General features: G+C 32.7%; 2 protein-coding genes across 2 annotated transcripts; both read left to right on the top strand.

Annotated features, from left to right (window-relative positions):
• The first annotated feature begins 207 nt into the window (after positions 1-207).
• Positions 208-3,870, top strand: LOC143221383 (SWI/SNF-related matrix-associated actin-dependent regulator of chromatin subfamily A containing DEAD/H box 1 homolog). The gene is given in 13 exon segments (XM_076446850.1): positions 208-331; positions 602-732; positions 915-1,096; positions 1,156-1,384; positions 1,470-1,803; positions 1,879-2,153; positions 2,226-2,363; positions 2,443-2,565; positions 2,567-2,767; positions 2,848-3,149; positions 3,219-3,431; positions 3,548-3,654; positions 3,716-3,870. Coding segments are annotated over 13 exon segments (2,496 nt in total). The 5' UTR covers positions 208-225.
• A 3,793-nt stretch (positions 3,871-7,663) lies between these two features.
• Positions 7,664-23,623, top strand: LOC143221384 (proton-coupled amino acid transporter-like protein acs). Its single transcript, XM_076446851.1, has 5 exons — positions 7,664-7,699; positions 21,440-21,486; positions 21,578-21,703; positions 22,779-23,051; positions 23,467-23,623. The coding sequence occupies exons 1-5, from the start codon at positions 7,664-7,666 to the stop codon at positions 23,621-23,623; spliced, it is 639 nt and encodes a 212-aa protein (XP_076302966.1).
• Positions 23,624-25,004: the final 1,381 nt, after the last annotated feature.

Genomic DNA, 25,004 nt, shown 5'->3' on the forward strand with positions numbered 1-25,004 from the left:
TCATCAAAATAAAAGACGAGTAGTCATAAGAAGAATTACGTAAAATCAGTAAAAATTTAGAAGTGAAATACGCAGAATTACAGGTAAATAGATAACTATGTTAACCTGTTGGATATTTATTTCCCTTCTTAGCTCGGAGCTTTTACGAATGCACCTGTCAAACAAGTTTAAAAGCTGCCTTTACAAAAATGTATTTTCGCCAGCGTCTCTCATTCGTTTAACGAGATGTCGGATTCGAATTCGCCGAAAACAGATGCGAGTAGTCCAAGCCTTTCGGGAAACTTACGACAATTTCGATTTAAGAAGAAACAACTGAAACCGTCGAATATGTGTAAGAGTTTTTTTATTCTCGAGTTTTAATTTCTAGGTCAGTACAACCGGTGTCCATCTTTCATTGTTGTGTTATTCAAGTATAATTTCTTGTGTGATTATTATATCTTTTTAATAATTATTTTTAATTAATTATATTTATATCTAAGCATTAGAAGAAAGAAATTAGGAAAATATATTTGCTTCTAGTTAGTTGTTGATAACAATAATATTAATGAATATTTTTCATGCTGTGCAATTATAAATAAATAATCATAGAGCTTTTATTTAGCGGATGATGATAGTAATTTAATGGGATCTGAGATACAATTTCGACGCAAGGCAGTGAATGTAATTGAAGATAGCGATAGTGATGCGGGTAGTCCTATTAAAAAAACTAGCTCTCTTCGTCATACAGATAAGGTAAATACATTGTATAATGAGTTACATTATTGAAACTTTATAATAATATATGTATGTTATTAAAAAATGGAAAATAAAGAAATATAGTATCCTCTAAACTATAAAAAAGACATCTTGACATCTGACTTCGGTAACAAATAATTTTATACTAAATCAAAATATAATCATTGTTTATTATGCAGGAAGTACATAATAACATAAATTGGAATAGTGATGAGGGTGATGGAGATTCCAGAAATAACAGAAAAAGGACCTTTAAGGATTCTTCCAGAATCAATAAGAAAAAAAGAAGAAAATTAAATACTGAGGAAGATGTAGATATTGATTCAGATGAAGCAGGCTTTAAAGATAAAGTGTTTGATAGGTATAAATTTAGAAGTTTTTATGTTTCGTTAAGTTTAATATTTTTTTCTTTGTTTGTAGTGATGAAGATTCAGATATAGAAATATCTAATGAGCTTACAGCTGATAAAAAAGCAGTTTTAGAATTTATGCAAAATGCTCTTACCTCAGAATTACTGTTAATGTCTCAATGTTCACAAAAGAAAGCAAGTGCTATCACAGATGCAAGACCATTTGAAAATTGGAGAGATCTAGTTCAAAAGTTTCAAAATAATAAATATCTAGATACAGAACTTTTGAATTCAGCTCAGGTAAGTAGTTCATAAAATTGAAAAATTTAACAGTACTGTTCGAACTATTCATGTTATATTAAATTTTTTTATTGTAATTAAATAGGAATTACTAGCTACTAGACATGCAGTAGAGACACTCATGAAAAAATGTCTACGCTTATCTACAAATATAGAAAGAGCTGTTGCTGCAGGAGCATCGGCTATCACAAGTCAACCCAAGGCATTATCACCTAATTTAAAATTAGCTCCATACCAAATGGTTGGATTGAATTGGCTTGCCGTGATGCACGCGCAAAGTGTTAACGGAATACTTGCAGATGAAATGGGTTTAGGAAAAACGGTTCAAGTAATAGCTTTTCTTACATATTTAAAAGAGGCTGGCCTCAGAGATGAGAAAGATGGACCACATTTAATCGTTGTTCCTAGTTCGACGATGGGTAAATAAATATTGCGAATTCTTTGATCTATATTATTCCTGTGTGTAGTTTAATTTTTTTATTTCATTTGCTTAGAAAACTGGAACAACGAGTTGGACAGGTGGTCACCTAGCTTGAAAGTTGTACAATATTATGGTTCTCAGGAAGAACGGAAAGAGATGAGATTAGGTTGGCGGAACGGTGATTTGGATGATGTTGACGTTTTATTAACTACGTATAATTTAGTGAGCAGTACACCAGAAGAACGTAGATTATTTCGTGTTATGCCTATCCATTATGTTGTTTTTGATGAAGCTCATATGTTAAAAAATATGAGCACCATTCGATATGAAAATCTTGTTAGAATTAATGTATGTATTTATAGCATTGCAATGATTTTCTGAATGATTAGACAATATTATATCATTTCGATTATTTCATAGGCTAAACATCGAATTTTATTAACGGGTACCCCTTTACAAAATAATTTATTGGAATTGATGTCACTTTTAATATTTGTAATGCCTTCATTATTTGCCGGAAAGCAAGCTGACCTAAAGAGTTTATTTTCAAAGAACCCTGTATGTATAAATTGTGGTAACGGAAATAATAATTATAAAAGAATTTATATATTATGTAAAATTAAATGTTATATTTTAGAAACTACCAGCAGTTAAAAAAAATGGTGAACAACCATTATTTGAACAAGAACAAGTAAAAAATGCGAAGCAAATCATGAGACCATTTGTACTTCGCCGATTGAAAGCCGAAGTCCTTCGAGATTTTACCAGCAAAAAGTGAACGTGTGATTAAATGTCCAATGATAGAAAAACAGCAAAAAATGTATACTAATTTAGTTGCTGAATTCTCAGCTGAGGCTGATCAAAGTACCGAGGTTAATGGTATTGGTATGATGATGCAGTTGAGAAAGTTGGCCAACCATCCGCTTTTAGTGCAAGACTATTACAACGAATCTAAATTAAAAGTATACCTCTAGATTTACTTATATTTATTATAAATAAATTAACAGTATGATATTCTAATTGTTTATAATTTTCATATTAGACAATATCGAATAGATTAGCAAAGGAACATTCATATAAGCAGAAAAATGCAGATTTTATATTTGAAGATTTACAGTGGATGTCAGATTATCAAGTAAATCAATTAACAAGAACATATAAAAGTTTAGCTGGATTGGGTTTACCTCAAGAACTTATACCTCAAGCTGGAAAATTAAAAATATTGGATGAATTATTATCAAAACTGAAAGAAGAAGGACATCGCGTATTAATTTTCAGCCAATTTACGATGATATTAAACATTTTAGAAGAATATTTAACGATTAGAGGACAAACGTACTTAAGGTTTGTTTTGTACTTTTTGTCCTTTTAAAATTTTGAAATTTTTAATATTTTATGCGAATATGGAAACAGATTAGATGGAAGTACACCGGTAACGGACAGACAGTGTTTGATAGATCAGTATACAGAAGATGAAAATATATTCATATTTTTACTATCTACAAAAGCTGGAGGCTTGGGGATCAATTTAACAGCTGCCGACACTGTTATAATTCACGATATTGATTTTAATCCGTATAATGATAAGCAAGCGGAAGATCGTTGTCATAGAGTAGGTCAGAAAAGGTATATTTTTAATCTTTAATTTATATTTTTTAAGCTAATAAGAAAGAAGTTAAAATAAAAACATAAGAAAATAAAAATAATATAAATTGTAAAAATTTATTCAAATCTGATTTCAGACCAGTTAACATAATTAGATTATTAAGCGAGGGTACTATAGAAGAAGGCATGTATGAAATAGCTCAGGATAAATTACATCTTGAACAACAAATCACCGGTGATGAAGGTAAATATCATGAATTTTATTTACTTTGTAATTTGACGTTATGGCTGAAATTTGTTTTTAGAAAATGAAAGTACGGACAAGAAGAGCGTATTAAAGTTACTTAAGATGACGTTAGGACTAGATCATAACAGATCGTTATCGTTGTCTCCAGCGAAAAATGCGAGAACGAGTAACGGATTAATGGGCAGCGAAGCAAACTGTAATATAGAATTTTGAAGTTAATCCTTTATCTAAACATATTTTGTACTGAAAATTTGACATCATTTTTATATGCATTCTTAAATTTTGTGATAAACTACAGTGTTGTGTTTGCACAAAAGGAAAGAAGAGAAATTCAAGGTCAGTCTTGGAGTTGCATTTTATACGTTTTTTTATTTCTTTTTAATCTAATAATTAGACATGTGTTTCATTTATGGAAATGTATACACGAGTTTCAATAATGTTCTTTGTAACTGTGAAACTTAATTAATTTTTGTGACATTTTGTACATCGCTTATTGCACCATTCTTCTATTTATACAAGTATATATTTAGATTCATTCGTGATTTCTATATTCTGTGTCCGATGTTTACGTTGTATATTTAATGGTATGTTTTTCGTGTAAATTTTAAGAGAATTATTAAGACTGCACAATATTTACTAATAACACAAAGAATTGTGAATAGTTGAAGAAAAAGGAACAAAAAAGAAATTTATGATTTAAAAAAAGAAGAACATAATATAAACGATGTCAACTATTTGGTATTACTGTACACACATTCCTAAATAAATAACTTAATCTTTGTACAAAATCATTAAAGATATTATACATCTTTTGTCAGGATTTAATTTATTATCTTGTAATACATACATTTGTACTTGATCGAATTCGATACAAAATTATAATGTAGTAAATTTAGATAATTAAACAAATTAAGGATTTATGATCAAATGTTAACAGTAATAAAAGCAAGTATTTCAGAATACATTATGTATTTTCATAATATTCTGTAATTATTTGATTATTAAATTAGGCAAACAACTTTTTATCCTATTACTCTTGCTTATTTTTTCTTTTCATTGCAAATCTGCTAATTAAATAAATAATTATTTTCGGTATATTTTCTGAAAAGTAACAACTTAGCTCAATATGTATATACATTTTTTAAATTTTGTTCTTTCATTTTCATATTAGAAAAATGAATTTAAACCTTTATCTGTTTTCATATCTTTTATTTAAAGATTTAAAAGAAATTTGTATACTTTTGATATAACATAACGTATGAAAAATTTATTTTATTTTATTTCGTTACTTAATACTTTAATACTTAATACTTAACAATTGAATTAAAAATATACATTGGCAATTCTTAGAACATATCGTTATTTAAAAAGCAGATGTTCTTTGCATAATCTTATGAACAAGCTAAAATTAGGATCTTAAATGATCTCAGAGAATGTTACTATTAAAGTTGCATGGAAGAAAAAGGAAAATTTCCGTGATGTTATTCAAATACCTTTTCACTTTCAGGTATGTATATGCTTCCCGGTAGTACATAGAGGAATATTATTTATAACATAGTAATGGTAATTTATAATTTATAATATTTGTATTATCGTATTTTACAAAAGGTAACAATTAGATAGATAAACTATAATATACAGTTAATTATTATATTATCACGATGTTAACACTAATACGTAGAAAAAATAAATAGATGTCGCAGTAAACTCTACGTGCACATACGCGATAACTCTTCTGTGTCGATAATCTGTGACGTAACTTGAAAAGTACGATGAAAATCTAAAGTTGTAGAATGCTACTAACAGAAAGTTCAGAAAGCTAGGAAAATTCCTGTGACATTTTCTTCATAATTTTCTGTGAATTTCCATAAAACAGCGTTCAATTGTACAGCTTAACCTAAATAATAAAATGTAACAGTAATAAACTTAATTTTATTTGTAATCAATCGTTTTAATTCACGAATTTATAATGTAATATGTAAAATAATTTCAATTTTTGAAAGATTAAATTGTAATAAAATCTTAAGACAATATAATCGAACATTCATCGATATCAATGAGACGTTGAGGTTAAAGAGTGAGAGACGAAACGAGAAGTGGGGATTGAAATGTAAAGGATAGAATTAGAGACGAATGAGGTATAGAAAAAGAGAGTGAAAGACGAAAATTAAAGCGCCGGGTAGTGGTGCTAAAGGAGAATCCCACGTGGCTTCTAGTGTTTTGAAACAGTTATAAATAACACATGCACATTTACAGCAGATTATTAATAAACATATCGGTAGTTTTTCACATTTTGAATAAAGGATATAATATTAAATTGAAAATAGAGAGGAGGACAAAATTTAATTTTATCATTCCATTGGTACGTTTAAAAATTAGTGTATTCTTAACTTGAACGATTATCGTTGATAAAATCAGTAAATCATTTTTTCCTTTGTGTTGTACAATGATAACTTTTTGTTTTATTTATTTTTGAAGAAGTTAATAGGTGGCGCAAGTATCGAATATTTGAACCTGCAAATAAAACCTTAACAGAGTTAGAAAAGAAAAATATACCATACATATTGTCTGTTGAAACCGTTTATTAAACAAGATCGAAGAAAGTTATTCAGATCTAGTAATTTCTCCGTTCTTCCTGACATACCTTGCGTTCTATTTATTCAGCTCGTGAATATATAACAATAAAGATAGACGAAGGGCGATTGGTTTGTATGTATAAAAATTGATTTATACATACGAAGCATGTTATGATTTTATACAATTTGTTATTTTTTAATTGTTCTGTATGACATATTTATTGGATATTTTTCTTTAAAGCTCTTGGAAATTCCAGAATATTTTCAAGTAATAATTTCGATATGTACTTCTTCCCATCATCATTCAGGTGATTGACAAGTAAACGAAATTTGTATTTTTTTCATTTCCAAATTATTATCACGTATGATATGATAAACTGATCAATGATACTTCACATGTAAGTATACTTAGATTGTAATTCATACTATTATTTACCGAACGATTCAATAAGTGAAGGAAAATTTTCCATCTAATCGGTTTATCATTAAATTTAATTATTGTAAGGTCTAAGATTTAACCGATTAATATCGATAGCTACTAGTACTTGTATGTTTGTTCATTACTATTCCTTACATTATTCTTATTACTGGAACATTGAAATAAACGTTTTCTAGTAATATTTTCGTGTTAATATACCATGAATCGAATTCATCAGATGCATATATAATTCATCAACATTTACAACGATAAATTTAATTATGTTGTACCAAAATATTATATTTTTATCAATGAGACGAGAATAGAAGTAAAAATCAAAAGATTAATTAAAAGACCAAAAATGTGACAACATTATGTTTAAGAAGTTTCTTAGGAAAATATGTCTGATTCACTTTTATATAAACGGATTTGTATCTATAACAAATTCTTTGGTTTCTGCTGATTGGTTATGTGGTTTGTTACCGATCGGAAAATTGGCGCCAATAACAAGGATATTCTTCGAACATCTAAAGTGTTGTCACATTTGTATAGCAGAGAATGACGAAAGGTAAGATGTTTTTGAGGTAAACCGGCTTGTCTTTCTTAGATTCCGGTGTTGAGTAGACTTCGTAAGGTACTCGACCGCATCGTTGCTCGTCCGAATCATGTCGTGAGTGACCAGCAAACGAAATGGCAACGAGTGCGGTTTGCCGTGTGTGTGGTATGATGCTATATAAATAATACTTGGCGCGAACCCTGATCAGTCGAGTTGCGGCGGCCGTACCTGTCGCAACACAATAATGCATCGTACCATAACAAACTGAAACCGGTTGTCCTTTTTCGCATCTTTCGCTGCTTCGCGTTCTCATTTACCTTAACCTTGTTCCGTGCTTGCGCCGCGCAACTCTTTTATATCTTTTCTTTTTGACGCACCGCTTCCAGGTGAATTCTTTATTCCTCCTTGTCTCTTTCCTACTTTGTTCCTTAGTGTGTATAGAAGTGTCCTGTCAGAATGTCACACGATAACTTAGGATTTACTTCAAGTACGGTAAGTGACATTGTAAATATAATTTATTCCTATTGTTTTTGTTTACTCTTCTTTCACACGATGTTTTCACTTTTCTATTCTTCGTTTATTGTCTACAACACATGAGTTATTTGAGAAGAATTTATTAATATTCAATAGTATCGGCAGTAGTTTAAACAAGTTATACTTGTTTTTGCGTTCTTCATTATATATCGATTAATATTCAAATATATTTACCAAATATCAGCGATACAGCTCGATTTTAATTCGATTACTTCGATTTCTGTTTGAGAAACTTTACATGGATGTTGTTTCTATTTTACCGATCAAACTATCGGATAACTGTATGATGTATCATCACAAATAGCGCACTTCAAGTTTATTTCTTTTTTGCCTTACTAGCAACTATTTTCTCAGAAAAAGCATATCGAATCGGAATAAATTTTGTCAAGGTAAAACTTATTTACCTTCTGTCATTTATAAAGTACTCGAACTGATCTGCAAAAAAAAAGAAAAATAATTTATTGAATTATTTTATATGTTTTACAGCGTAATTCCAAAGATTATATATACTTATTAAGATGTTCAACCTAAATACATAGATATCTCAGAAGGAAAGTGACATTCAAGTCACAATTTGTCACTAGAATACTTCTGTTTGTATACACAAATTATTATGTTTTTTTCCATTTACAAAAACAGTTTAAAGTTACGGTATTTTGCTCCGAATCTTTTACTGTACAATACTGAAAGTCAATTGCGAATGTAACCGAAATTCCTTTAACCTATATCTTAGAACAATCGAATTAGAGAAACGGTGGGTAATCGATCAGAACATCGATATCGACTCGACCACAATTTCAACCGATGTCGGTTAATTGTTAGTTTACAGCTATGTTCACATTGATTGTAAGGTTATTGCTTTTTCTTCGAATTTTTATTGGCACATCTATGTCGTTTTGCGATCGCTGTTGCTCGATCAACCTCGAATATCGTGTGCAAGGGAAAGTATGCATCTGAACGAAAAATTCTCCACGTCAAAAGACAATATTAACCGGAACTACGTACCATGTGACGTTAATACTTACGACGCAAGGGCGATCCGTGATTTAAATCGGGCCAGGTTTTTCGTGTTCGAAATCGGATCGACTTCTCGGCAGGTTTTTTTTTTCTTTGAGATTTGCGTCATTAGGATGTGAAATTCGATAGAAAAAGTGAACCGATTCTCTTGAACGGTCAGTGAAACTGTGTGTCCTTCGTATTGTCATTATCACCGTGCGACTGTTGTTCCAGTTTTTGTGACTTTCAGTTTTTTCTATGATTTGTTATACTCGAAGCTCGCGAATAAGAAAAATTAATTTCTACTTGATTTCACTATGACGTTGGTATAATTCGCCTATAATGACAAACGGTATTGTCAAGAAATTTTTACCTAGGTTACTTTCACCTCCTTCCTTTCAATTGCGTGGGAATGAAATTTCATTAAATACCTGCAAAAATTCAGTATATATTATTTATTTATTTTGAATGCTTAGGCACATTGATCTAATCTTTAAGAATCCATGTTATCACGATTAATCGTTAATCTAATACTGATAAGCGAATATTCGGTAATTCGGTAAACATATCAGTGAACGTTATCCAAACAGAGGTCATTACATTGTTGCACACATGGGAACGTGAATAGAGATTTACGTTAGGAATCGATAAATTCCTTGTTGATATTCTAGACTTGGGTATCGATGTAAACAATTAAACGGATTGGCAGTTTATAGTTTACGATCTCTGAATTTGAATTCTCGGTGAAATAATATTCCGATAACTGAAGATCTAGGTAATTTATATCTAATAACAAACAAGAATGTAAGTTCTAATGTTTGAAGTGAGAGAAATTGATTTGAAAGATCGAAGCTATGTAATATAGTAAGATCGAGAGGTTATGTTATTGATAGACTAGATTTACAAATTTCTTCATTTTTACCTCTTTGTCTATTAAAGTATTGACAATTTCATCCATGTACCAAAGTTCGGATTAATTAGCGTTATTACGTTGTTTTCCCGTATTGTTGAATTTTGTTTATTCAATTTGATTTATAACGAGTCACTTAAACAAATCGTCTACGTACTCGACGTGTTGTTTTCCTTAAAACGATTCGACAGTTCCTTCAAAAAAATACGAGGAAAAATGGGCGCTGTTCTCCAGGAATCTAGCTTAGTACCATATCACTGAAAAAAAAAAAAAAAATGAGAGAGAGAGAAAAGAAATTATTGCCCTCAATAACAATGCTGGTCGTGATATCAAATGTTTGTTATACTGATTGCTTAGCACCGTCATTCTGACTGTTCTCGTCTTGTTTTCGTAGATCATATTACCTGATAGTGATTTGAACTAAGAGATCGTTTGAATGGAACTTTTTAGAAAATACTCCATTGGACAGTCTTCAAATTTTCCCGCCCAAATGTTCCGATTAATCTTCCGCTAGAACAGATGTATTTTTGTTAATCTTATCGTGGTACTAATGTTTTATATTCGATTAGGATTACAACCGACTTCGAGATTTTAATTTATTTTCTAATAAAAATACACTTGAATCGTACATTTTTACTAGATGTTTAATTACTCGATATACTTGAATTATATCAGCAAATTTAACTTTGATCCGAGTACGCACACATGTATATCTAATGAAAGGGTATTTAAGCGATTCTTCTCTATATCTAGTTTTACGTATAGTCGAATGATAGAAATAATAAACAATATGTTTATCAACCTTTCAACTGGTATAAAAAACATTGACTAATGATAATAATAAAGTCATTCGCGTAGATACTCGTGTAGTAACTATAATGTCAACTAAGGTCCACGAATAGCGAAGTATCGCCAAAAGCAGTAAAGTTATTTGAAGAGCTTGAAGGTCTATTTATTTCGCGTACGACTTAGTCATTGATATTAAAGTCGTTATAGAACTCGAATTACTGAAATTTTCTACCGTCCAATGAGAATCGAACTATTGCGCATATATTTCCTAACCTATACGAGATTTGTTCTTAACAATTTATGTTCGTGGTTGAAATTTAAAAATAGGTTTTGGAACGAATGGACGATAGTCGACGAGTAATTTTTTATTTTTTAACAGGTAATTCTCATGCCATATTTCTAGTATTACGAACAAAAAAATGTATTATTCAATAACTAAGGAATTTTGTTTGCAAAAGATATTTATATTTACTTTTTCCAGTGACGAAGAAGAGAAAGAGGATTAAAATAGTTACATGATAATGGAATACGTATTTAGAAGTAACGTCCTTGCGTTTCAAAATTTTTTTACCTTTTCGTATATTTGATGACCGAGAAATTTCGTGCAAATAAGAGGAATTATTATCTGTATGCGATAAGAACTGCGAAATTTATAGGATTCACCTATCTATGCGCATGTATTTACCGGTATTATCATTTTTGCCGTATTATAATAAAGTGTTAATAAATTCGAACATTTAGGTCACGCTACGAGTATCATAAGTTGATTTATTATTTTAATGCATATTTGATAATTGTTGCGTGATTCTTGGTTAGCTATGCCGTTTTGTGGAAAAGGAAGGATTGTTTCAAAGCCAAGTGTTGATTCTGTGATTAGGTAAATACGTAGTTATTAGCGTGGGTAGCATATTAGGTAGTAGATTAAGTATGAACAGGGCGTTAGCGTGTTAGTTAGCGTATCAAACAGCATACTAAATAGGAGATTTAGTGACAGCAAGCGTGGTATTAGGGTAGCGTATATTTAACCAGCGGATTAAATGTAATAAAATTAAGAATTCGATAATTTAAGAGATTGAAAGATTAGAGTTCAAAATTAAACGTATATTATGTAATTTAGTAACAACAAGTAGCAAGAAAACAAACATCATTATCTGTTTGTTTTACCTAGATTTTTGGGAAATCAAATTATCTCTTTGTTAGAAAGTGTTAGATAAAAAGTACAAATTTGCTTGCATTAAAGCGATTGCAATTGTTATTGCATTTTATTACAATGTAGTAATTACAACAATAAGAAACAATTATGATTTTCAACTGTGAGTAATTTCTCGTTTGCAATTTCTCTCGAGGATCATCCAATGCAGTTTTAAAACGTTATAAATTGGTATAAAAATTAATGAGGAATAAACGCGACTAGTTTCATCACGTTTTTCTAAAAAAGGAGCGGTGCAATCGGTCGATCGGCAACCGTGAAATAACTTTCTATTTAGTTGGCCAATAAGTTCACGAGTTTTCCCGATGTGCCTGCAGTCTGCTATTTGCAACAGATGCGATCGATAGAGTTTTTCTTAGACAATCAGTTAACTTGTGTACAAACAAATTGGAAGGTATTATAAATTAACTTAAATTTAATTTACTCCGTATTATATCATATTTCTTAGATTTGAAAAATATTAGAAGTTTCTAAGAACAGTTTAAGAATTAAAACATGTAAAGTTTTAGCATTTTGTCTAACATTTTACATTAAAAAAAAGATACTTAGTTCTAAGAAATTTTTCTTAACGTTCCAAGAATTGAGAAATTCCATTTTCAATCATTTCTGAAATATGCTATTTTATCTAATGTTTGATAATAACATTAAACCCACTATTAAATTTCTTAGAATCTTTAAAGTCCATCTTTCAAGGAAATACTGAATTTCAAAAACATTTGGACATTCCATCACGAACAACGAAGTTCACACAAGCACGTTAATTTCCTAATCGTTAATCGGCCACGATTCAACAGAAATCTCCAACAAGGTCTGAATAATCCGTGACAAAGTTCACATGGATGAGACACCAGCCTCCTATCATGGATACATGGAAAACAATTTTTTACCATGAAAATCCATTACAGTTTTAAACTGTTTAAAAAGGAAAGATGATTCACCCGATAATACCACGTTTTAATCTGATCGACCGAAGGTAACCATTAGCGTGCAAATGTTGTCCTATCGCGAGCTAAAAATTCATGCTGCACTTTCGTACTGAAAAAAGCCTGTTCTTTCTTCCTTATCCGGCAAATTTCAAGAAGTCCAAATGTAAAACTGTATGGAGGATTGTTCTAACAAGACTTCCGGTCGACTCGTATCACGCTGATTAGCCAGTGCTAAATTGCTGAATGTCCTCCTCTCGTGTTTCTTGCTAATCTCCTTAAAACTGGCGTAACGTGTCAGTTTTAACGCGACGTCTTACCCAATGACGCCATACCTCTCTCTTTTTCTAAAAGATTTCGAAGACCTTTCGAAAGAGGTCGATGGTCCTTAATGTCTTCGTGATGGTGATTAATTTGAAACACCAAGGATTCTTTTCTTCCTGGTGATATAGAAACCTGTGATCATGGAAGTTTTTTCAAATCTCTTTTGATTTCGCGTTGACATACGTCATTAGATTAGATTGGCAAGGAAATTAATCGACATACCGTGCTCTGAAATAGTTCACTTAACGTGTATTCCATTTTCCGTCCATTTGTCGAGTGACTAACATTGATTGCACTCCATGCAAGTTTAATTTACTTACCTCTAAAATAATTCCGTTTTTTTCCCAAGTCTTTATTGTTTTTTGAGGTCAAGTTTTTGAAAGCAAAAGCTTAGTTATCACTAGTAGCTGGTTATCTTGGTATATCTCTTTTAAAGTTAGATTTATAGATTTATTTTATTAAATGGTAATTAATTCGGAAACCTTCTCAAGTAATTATCATATAATTTGATTTCTAATGCAGATCTTTTCTTGACGATTCTTCTACCAATTACTTAATCATTTCTTTACAGACTTTTAATTTTCAAATTGCTTAAGAACTTGATCCTTATCGTGATGGATGGTCATCAAACTTAATTCTTCCTTATCCAAGGATTAATATTCTCAAGTTGCCTTGATTGTCCACGTTTGGTTCATTAATCTTCAATACTGCGGATGCGTTGCGAATCTGTCTTGAAATTAACAGATCGGTATCAGCGTCTTTCCAATTATTCGTTAAAAGCTACGACGTAAAATTGGTTCCTTTCCTGTGAGAAAATTTTGCTTCCGTTACGAAAATGAAAATCAAAGGGGAAGATTGGAATTAATCCTGTTAATAATAGGCGATTATAACAATAAAACGAAAACGTGCGCTGTTTGAGCACGCTGATAATAGCGACGCATTATCAGCTCGTCGTGCGACTGTTTTAAGAAAAAACAGGAATTAAAGACTTATGCTATTCGTTCATTCACTGTTCCGTGTTAATTGTCAGCTGTCATACGAAAAGAAAGATCGATTGAAATTTAATAAAATATTTAATATGCAATATTATACCATGGTCAAATGATTTCCGGCCGAAGACGGCGATAACAATCTGAAACTCAATGGTAATCGAGTTTCGTTCACTCATTTCGATTAAGTAGACTTTAATTATTGATTACGAGGCGGACTATCTCGTGATTAATCTGCTCGTAAAACTAGATGCTAACTAGAAACACGTCGAGTAGTAGTTTTCGCTATTTTCTTGCTGTGTCGTTTCTCTTTCTTTTGTTTGGGACGTGAAAAGAAAATACGATGATTCGATGATGTGGGGCAGTGAAACTAATGCAGCATGATTAGATATGCTTGTCAAGTAAGTTACTTCACTGTTCGTTTAGTATTTCGTTACTTTATTATTATGCAAAAAACATACGAATAAACTGGCATTATATTTTAGGATTCTTTCCTTTTTTATTGAGAACGTAATAGTAGATGCGATCTGTTCGTTTAAAATCGGTATCTTATTTTCATGGACTAAGTATACGTTGTTACACAAATAGGTGGTTGGATGTTTAAGATTAATTTGTATGTTGATATAGTAACAGTGGTGTGTTAATATTATTGTGTAACTTTCGTTAATTACCTCGGCATTGCTAAGCGTTAATTTGTAATTTCATAATTGAGTCTTTGTTTTTCGTTCTTCTTCGTATGTTGCATATTGTATAGCAAATAATATGATGTTGCAAAATTGATATTGCAGACATGATAATATCAAATTCTGTCAAACTTCATACAAGTGCTAAAACTTCCATCATCGGGATAACATCGACTATCAATCAAACAATATCTTATCGTAGCATTTTACATTCTTACAAATACGAAGTGTAAATTGCTTGCATACCATAACAACTTCGAAAAGGAAAAAAAAACATCTTTACGGAACAGTCTCGGAATTACCATATTTTCACGGGCATCAAGACAAATTGTTTTGAAAGTTTGGTCCAGCGGTATGTTTATTGAAGCAATAATATCGAATTTCTCTTGATTCGTATGCGCAAATTGCCGGGCAATTTGCGATCTTCCGGAATAAAGGTATATCATCGGGCAAGTGATCAGAAAAATATTCTTCAACGACCCGCTGAACGACTTGCTGAAATTATTAACATTTCAGGAAATGATCCTCGATTTTCTTATCGTCGTGAGCTCTGAGAGAATCTGCGATAAGGATAGAAAAATGTTCGATAAAAATGTCAACACGCTCTATGAGCATATTAAATGAAAAATTTAAAAGTTGAACGTTCTTATTATAAAATGGGTCAAAAAGGCGTCAATGACAACTAATACTACGTCCTTTCGTTGTCAATGTGCGAAACAACGATAACTTAATTCGTGCCATGTCCATGGTTAACAGTTCTCAATGACGCTGAACTATCATTGGAAATCGTTAATTGTCGATGTGAAACGTGAATCATATTACCATATAGGTTAGGTATCGATCTACTTGCGATTTGCTCATTCATTCTTGGTACGACTGCAAATTAATATGTAATTTTTCATAAATACGATAGCCGATACTTATATCGTTTAAATGATATGTACCTTGAAGAATGATATCCGTTTCGAATTCTTTCGCGATGTCGCCGTCATTATTCATATTGCGAATGATTATCGCATCGCCGGTGGGCGATAGAATCAGCAGGTTTATGTTAATAGAGTCTAGTTTTTGTTTTCCTGAAGATAACACTTCCACATGGCATTTAACAGCTTAAATACGCATAATTTGATTCCAATCAAGTAATTTTCATCATTCTGGAATGATTGGTTATAAATGTTAGTGGTTACGGTGTATCCTTGCTATTTTGATCAAAATTCCCGTACAGATCGAAAAGTTTTGAATATTTATAATCGTTAACGTATACATAGTACTACCGTTTACTTCCTTTAAATGTCATTAAATATCGTTAAATGTCGCAATCAACTTTACGGTATTTGTATCGACGATCGAAGATGCGCCAGTGTTTTTCGATCCTTTGTATGCATACGAAGTTTCACCAGACTCCGGGAGTGGCGCTATATGTGCTTCTTTTGTCAGCGGTTCAGTGAATATGAAGATTCTTGGTCAGACACACGTGGTTGTCTTCTGTATTTCCAGTGATGCAATAGTATCCTCAGCCTGACAATCAAAGAATAACTACGAAGAATAAAATTCCCTGTTAACATAACCTACATTTACTTTTTCTGTCTGGCATATCTTACAAAGAGAAAAAAATATCGAAGGATTGATAGGATCGATATAGAACGTATTATTGGTTTAAAAGCGAAGATCTTATTAAATTTTTCTCAATCTCTTTAGAGATTATTATCGCTACTTTGCGAAATCTTTTGAAAAAATGCTATGATATTTAAGAAGATATAAAACTGAATAAAATTATCTTATACGTGATAACAATGCCATCTATATATTAACGTTGAAAATAAAATTTTATTATATCATTCCAGTCAGTCGTATGCGGATATTACAACATCGGTTTCGTCATCTAAGTTAATTGTGTGCCGAGTATACGTAATGATTCGTGAAAAGAGCAATTACAAATAAATCACACGGTTTTATTCGTTTTGCTAATTTCAATCGATGAGCTGGGTCAATCGTTATTTCTTTTTTTAATTCATCGTTTTAGTTTTTACAATAATATTATATTTATTATTTGTCATAATTTATTTTATTTTACTGTCTTTTATTATATTAATTACTAATTTTACTTTACTGTAAGATTAGTTTGTATATAGTTATAATCTCTAACGTTGATAATTTCAAAGACTAGTTAAATCATTTTTCCAGTGAATAGGTTCATAAATCATTACGGCAATCTCGCCAATATTTCTTTATTACTTAAAACGTTGATCCTAGACTTTGCCAATCATCAAGATTATACGTAATTTTCGTTATACTTTACCGTATCAAGCTTAACGTGAAAAATATGATTTCACTTCCAATAAAAGGCTTAACATTTATTGGCGGGGAATTTGTTTTATGACGAGGCAGATTACCGATTATAAAATTGTTAATATTTCAGCTTCTTGATTTTCATTGTGTTAATCAAAGCGTAATACAACGTATGAGCAAGTTAATATAGATGCTTATCTATTTGGTCGATGTTTATCAATAAATTATATCTTTTTTGTTGCTTCAAAATTTTGCAACGTAAGGTGCGTCAAATTTTTTATGAAATATATATAATTATTAAATTCATTTTAAAATAATTATAAATTTTAATTAAACAGGAGTTTGATTATGCATGGCCATATTATTTTAATGACCAATTAGGAAAGAAGTAGCAAACGGAATAATGAAAAGAGGATTTTAAGAAAAATGGAATGGTAGAAAAAATATAAAAGAATTGTCAAGGAGATAAAGGAATGTAAGAGAGTAGATTATTGGCGAATTGAAGAAGAATTTAATGAAGAATTCTCAAGAAGTTAGATGGAAAAAAGGTGTGGAATTGAAAAAAATTCCTTGTTTGTCACAAACGTCAGAGGACACGTGGTTACAGGGATGTCTGGTTGTTTTCTTTATCTTATGAATGATAACGAGCTATGAAATCACGATATTTTGATATAGTCCCATCGATCAATTGGTGCAAATGGAAAATTCCATCAAGAAAGGCGGCCACCTGTGGAATCCAGAAATTCTTGCTTGCATGAGCTCATAATATTCCTTTGATTCTTTCGATCGTGCTTACGCTACGACATATGCTCATGCATCTGCATGTGTACAATTCCATGGAAAAGTCTCAATCCATCTAAGTTACTGTTTCCGTAGCAATTGGTTTACGAATACCTTTACAAGTTGTTTTCATCTACTATCTTATGTAAACGTACTTTTAGGTATTCCTTTCATTTGCAGATTTATCGGTGGCGGTCTCAATAAACAGTGTCGCCATTACAAACAATGTTATCTAACGTTTATGGTCATTTTGCACAGTGTTGTGCAAGGGTTTTAGAAGTAATCTTGGAAGATATTTCAACTTGTTGGTATATGAAAACATATCTTTAGGTCCATTATTTAGTTCGATCAATGTCGTTGCTAATTTTTTGCTCTTTCTTTCTCAGATATTTTCTGAAAATTCACGATAAACGTAAGATTTGAGTAATGATACTCATCCGAAGTATAGCGAAACACGTGTAAGATAATGTAGAATGATTCAACATGGAAAAAACGTCAGAAAAGAAGATCAGTTTTTTGAAGATAAGAAATTGAAATGGTAGGAAAAATATACTTGCATGTATGAATATGAGAGAGTAAGATATGCGAAGTATCGCTCATCTTGTATTAATTTTCTTCTATTAAAGAAGATATATTAGACCATCTGACGCAATGATTAATTATCGAACAACGTTGGAATTGAAACAATATCGGGTATCGTTATATTTATTCGTAGAAAGAATTTTGTTTGATAGGTGATCCAAGACCCTTTCGTGCCACCTAAAACCCTATGAACTCTCGGCGTTGCACGGTGAATCATTCTTCACGAGCTTCTTGATCTGTCAACGATGATGGATCATTTCGATTTACGTATAGCAGCATACTTTTGCGCGTACACAACGTTCTTTCATAATAATTCATTCTTGAAAGCGGCAGCGCATGATTGAAACATACCTCAACACGTGTAGTAACCTTGAGGTAGCTTCCAGCAGTGATTTGCATAGAATAGTCTTGTCGAAGTATGAGATTTCGTTTGCAAGTACATTTCGAAATTTTTCGATGATCCAAAGATTTCTCTTTTTTGAGACATCTATCATACAGTAATCATTCGATTCTTAGAAAATTTGATTCTCGCTGTGTAAAAAATATCTTTTCTTTTTTAGGTTTTAGATAAACTAAGCTTCGATTAATCTGAGGATTAAAAGTGATTAACAGTGAAGAGTAACAATGATATAATATATTGCCATAAATTGATTATGACATTGTAAAAAAGAAATGCGTGCTTTGTTTTTGACATACTTGTAAGGTATCTTTCCGATAATGGAAACATTTAGGTATGCGTGGAAAATATTGTAACACGATAGACGACAAGATCGATATTTCTTCTCAATTGCCAAGAATTTTTATGCGACAATATTATTACGATTTTTATCACTTCAAGCTTTATCCTTCGCATTCTCTTATCGTCTTCTTATATCTTCTATTCGGAATGTAAATTATAGTAACACGTACCTCGTTGTTTCATAATATCGGCTGTTTATCGACAGTCTGAAGGATCCACACTAATTCCGAAAATGTTCTGTTGATTTTTCCAAGTATCCACTGTGAATCAAACTAACATATTGAAATAATATTTTTGGAATAACAATCGTGCCGATAATTTACGATAACGATTCCACTTCTTCTCCTGTGATAATTAATCGTCTCAATAATAAAATGTGTATAGCCTACGGATGGTTACATGACATACACGAAATAAAACTTTAATTTACAAAATAATTTTAAAATTATTACAATATTCATAGACGCATAGATTCATAGGAGCATTCTTATCTTCTATCATTCTGAATGATCGCTATTGTTTTTGTTTTAAATTTTTATCATTCGCATTTACAGAAAGCTTATCTCTATTCATGACAAAATTGACTTAAATTCTAACAAAATGTATCAATTTTTATATCAATTTTTATCTTTATCGCTTTAATCCCTTATGATTTGATTTCAGAAAATTATTAAGCATCCTAGGATAATGTTAAACCGGATAGCTTCTATTTCTTCCATAAATCAGAACGTTATTATTATTATTAAATAACGTTATTATATGTTACTATTTATTTTACGTTATTATTTCGTATTTTCTTCGGAGCCGACATTGCTCTTAATCATTCAAGCGACAGACATTCCATACCGATTTCATTTCAAAAGATAAGTGAATACCTTCCGCTATCAGTACGGCTAATCTTTATTACTTCATTTTTATTCTAGGCTGGATATAATTCATATCTATCACAAACTATAAATCACCGGAGGAACGTTCATTGACTTTTAAAATCGTATTACGGAACGCTAATAGCACGTATCCCGACAAAGGGAGTCAAATTTATTCGTCGTAAACGTCTTTGCGAGATACTGCTTTCTCAGCGAGAGGAAAGAAAAGGAGAGAAAAATGGGAAAAAAAGGAGGGAAAAAAAAAACGTATCATAGCGAGACTCATCGCGTATTCAACAAAGGCAGGCTAAACACAAAGTCATGCAGATTGATATGGTTCGCCGTCGAAGAATATTAAACCTGGTCATTTTGTCACGTATAAGAGTCACGTTCCTGGTTATCATCGTTTCGTACGATCGTTATTCATCGCGATGGACCGTGAATTACGAATCGACGGAGATTCCACGCAAAAATCCACGCGGATCCGTGTCCGGATTGCAAAAGCTGGCACCGGAAGGCGTCGTTTGCCGATTCTTATCGGCTGTGAACACGTAATTCTCGTTGACAGCACATTTATTTCGCGGTGGCCAATTGTCTGGACAAGCAATCCGTTTGGAATGATGTGGAAGCAGAATACAGAGGAGAGGATAGGTGTAGAGGCATCGGGTTCGACGATAGTCTTAGGGCGTAACTAGACAAAGTTTTTCACTGATAATCTAACTTTTCCTTTGGAAATAAAGATGCGAGGGTTTAGTCAGGTTTTTATGCGAATTTTCGAATTTTTTCCCGGGATATCGTGACTAATTTTGATCTAATTTCTTTAATTGCAAGGGTGACTGATCTTCGTAGTTAGTTTCGTTTAGGAACCAAGGATTGGGGATTATTTAACTAATAATCTAACTTTTCCTTCGGAAATAAAGATGTGAGGGTTTAGTCACGTTCTTATGCGAATTTTCGATTTTTTTCCCGGGATACTTGTGACTAATTTTGATCTAATTTCTTTAATTGTAAGAGTGCCTGATCTTCGTAGTTAGCTTCGTTTAGGAACCAAGGATAAGGGATTATTTAACTAATAATCTAACTTTTTCTTTGGAAATAAAGATGCAAGGACTTCGTCACGTTCTTATGCGAATTTTCGAATATTTTGACGGGATACTTGTGACTAATTTTGATCTAATTTCTTTAATTGTAAGGGTGTCTGATCTTCATACTGAGCTTCGTTTAGGAACTAAGGATAAGGGATTATTTTAACTGATAATCTAATTTTTCCCTTGGAAATAAAGATGTAAGGGTTTAGTCACGTTCTTATACGAATTTTCGAATTTTTTTCTGGGATACTTGTAACTAATTTTGATCTAATTTCTTTATTTGTAAGGGTGACCGATCTTCGTAGTTAGCTTCGTTTAGGAACCAAAGACAAGGAGATAATTTTCTACGCATTTTTATCGTTCATAGATTTACTCAAAATTCGCGTTAGATAAAGATTCCATGATTAATAGTTCAATCGATTCGAAGATCGATTCTTTCGATCTGTCTATTCGAAACTGATAAACTTAAATTATATCTCCGCTATCAGTTGCAGTATCTATGTCTAACACGAGTTTTCTTTTAATTTCAGGACGCCTTAGACGCCAAAAGATGGTCCTCGAAGAGCAAGCAAAATGGGTATGTTTACCATATCGCCTTTCCCTTCTGGTTCTCCTAAAACCACTCACAATCCAATCCGAACCATTCAAACTATTCTGAATTATTCCAGTTACGACCCGGCCAACAACAAGTCGAATATCTACGTGCTGGAACTGGAGGACAAGAAGAAGAGCGTGCAGGAGTACGAAGAAGATTACAATCCTTATGATCACAGGGTGGTCACTCATCCAACCACGTGGGTACCAATCGACCTCTCTTATTTTTACCTGTTTGTGCACGCAGTCAGCTGATTCCTTTGCTATCTGTTCCCATTCATTCCTCATCTTCTTACCTCCATTTTTCTTTTTTTTTAGCCTTTCCAAGATAAATCCACGCGCGGTTGATCGATCGTGAAAAGACAGAACGAGGGAGAGGAAAAAGCGTAAATCGATATCGGTTTGGCCGGTTAATGCAATCGCGAGCATTTGCATAATGCTGAACGCCGCACGCATGCGAAACGACGTTTCGTTTATTCCGACCGCGTTTCTGCAGATACAAATTACCCGGTAATTTGTTGCGGCGATTAGTCATGAAGCGGAAGAATAAGATTGCCCTCGAGGAAGTGGATCCGAAATGCTGGTTAGACGCGAACGGAAAAAAGGCCGTTGGTTGCTTTACGCTAGAATCCAAGTCGGTGGAAAATGATATTTCAGAGAGATACGGTGGTCTGATTTTATCCAGGTCTCTTGATTATCTTGCTGATCTTTAGTTAACGATTTTCACAGAAGAAATTAACAATTATATAATCGTTTACGTTATACAGGATTATAGGGATTATAGAGCTTTAATCGCGCGTCAAACGCGAGTATTACTTCCAGTGAATGGTTTAAAGACTGCCTTGATAACGTGAAATTCGATATAGGTATTAATATATCATAGGCTGCAATGTACTATTAATGCAACTCTTATTACCGCTATTAGTTGTTAATTAAAAAATCTGTACATTTTTGTAGACTCCGGGTTTGATTCACTATTCGATTCGCAAGTGCAAGGATTTAAGGTCTCCTTTCTCTTTTACGTATATTTCCATTCCTTTTTCTCTGTTTTTACGATCTATTACCCAAGATCTTTCTCTGTTCCTATTTGTCTGAGACCTTTCTAAATTGCATATCTAAAAATTTGCTTTATTTCTTTCCTTTTCGAAGGATTTCTTCCTTTTTCTTTCCACCATTTATTATTTACTTTTTCACGGAAATTTTCTCGTCTGAATTTTTTTTCTCTTTCGATTGATTTTCACGAAAGTAATTGGAAAACGATGTTACGTGTTACAGGAGTCTGGAGACGTTATTACATCTGTTGAAAGGCAGCTTGGGAACCGGAATCCTTGCGATGCCAAGGGCTTTTCATCATTCTGGATACGGTGTTGGCATAGTGGCGACCATAATTATAGGTCTGTTCTGTACTTATTGCATACGGATACTTGTCAGCTCGGAATATGAGCTCTGCAAGAGGAAGAGGGTAGCTTCGTTATCTTACCCTGCCACAGCGGAAGCAGCACTGTCAGAAGGACCAGTCCCACTCAGACGATTCGCAAAAGCATCAGTGTGAGTATTTAATTCGCAAGATACTTTGCTACTTTCCAGATATTCCGAATAAGTTAAAATACGACACGTAAAACGTAGATTCACTTTTTGAAATTGCAAAGACTCATAAATGAGAAATTTTGAAGGGAAATGTTTTATTAAATATTAAATAACTCGAGGCTTAGTAAATTTTCTTCGATTATAGTTTATTATTTATTTATTTGCGTTCATAATAATTATTGTTAACGAAATTATGTTGTTTCGAAAAATTGTTAAAATACCAATATGAGAATACGTTGTTGCGTTAAGATCGCGTTATAATAAAAATCTCAGCATATGTGCTGTGTGCAAATAAATGTATAGTATATCGAAGATTATCTCGCGAATGATAGGAATCTTGCGAAAATTTCAATCGAGAAATATGCTTTGTTTGCAGCCACACGATAAACGTGTTCCTCATGGTATATCAAATGGGAACTTGCTGCGTCTACACCATATTCGTCGCCGAGAATTTGCAGAAGGTTAGTAGAATTATCAATCAAACGCCGTTAGAATTTTCAGTGATAACACCGATGACCAAGCTTTCCACTTAATAAGAGAATATTCCCGAACGTGTAACGGATATATCTACCGTAAACAGATCAAAGTCTAAAGAATCGCAATTTAGACGTAAAAATGTGAATTGGAAAATTTGTATTAATATCTTTATCGAAAGAGAGATAAGCCAAGAAGGAGCTGAGCCAAATAAACGTTCTAATAAAGTCAACTAAACTTAATCCAATTCAATCTAATTAGGATTCAAGTGATGTCAGTTTAACTTCCATCAAATCTCGGTTAAAGAATTTACTTGATAAAATCGAATTCGGTCGAACGAAACATTTTTGCCAAAGTCAACTAAACCCAACTCGGCTAAATCCTAATTAAGATTCAACAGTTACTAGTTTAATTTTATATCGGAGCCTTATTTGCATAAACTAAGTCCAATCGGTATTCGGTTGAAGTCATCGAAATGCCAGCTTTCGATACGGAGATTATCCGCGAGAACTCTCGATCTAGACCTGCCAATTAACCAGTGACATCACCTGCTTCATTATCCTCCATTCTCCAAGTTTCTTTCGCCAACGCCGTCTGAAGTGACTCACGAGATTTCGCTACTCCTGTTACTCGCGCTGATCCAGCTTTTACCGCGAGGAATCCCGCTCTCAAGCGGCGCGGCCAGAGACGTGTAAACGTGTAGGCAGAGAAAAAGAAGCATGTAGGTCAGGGAAACACGCCGCGAGGAATAGACGATTAGACGGTCGTACGTCGCAATGAGACTCGAGTCAAGGTGATAATACACAGTTCTGGTTCGTTGACATCACGCCAGACGGCAGGATGAAGCCGGGTTTTTATTTATGAGGACACGACGCGACGCCCGTTTCGGTCGTCGTTGCGGGAATCAGGAAGAAGCTCGAGGTTTCTGTGAACGATGACAAACGATGGCGTTGACCGTGAAGTTACTATTTAGTTAAATCGCGCTCCTGCGTACACTTCCTCTTTGCAAGCTTGCGTTTTTATGTTCCGTGAGTTTTTTTCCTTTTCCGGCTTCTTTTTTTAATAATAACATTGCAAGCGTTTAGGCAAAATGATTTATGCCGTGCGAATGTTTCATTGCTATGTGATATTCGTTTAAAATAGAATTAGCGATGTAGCTTATACAAGGATTTTTTTAATTCGAATTTCTCTTACGATTCATTCTGCCTGCACTGAAATTAATACTCTAAGCTCCTTGATTAAAATTATTTTTGTAAACGATGACGAACTATAGCGCTGGCCGTGAAGTTACACAGAAGGAATCCCCAAGTATTTTCAGTTGTTCATATATCTCTTTTGGCATCAGGGCTATTTCGTTTTACTATTTGGAGTGATCTCCGTGAAGGTTCTCACAGTTCTGATGTGGTTTCTGTGTCTTGTCCTTTATTTCTTTTATTTTGG

The sequence above is a fragment of the Lasioglossum baleicum genome, unplaced genomic scaffold, assembly GCF_051020765.1.
Source record: "Lasioglossum baleicum unplaced genomic scaffold, iyLasBale1 scaffold2347, whole genome shotgun sequence".
NCBI classification, from domain to species: domain Eukaryota; kingdom Metazoa; phylum Arthropoda; class Insecta; order Hymenoptera; family Halictidae; genus Lasioglossum; species Lasioglossum baleicum.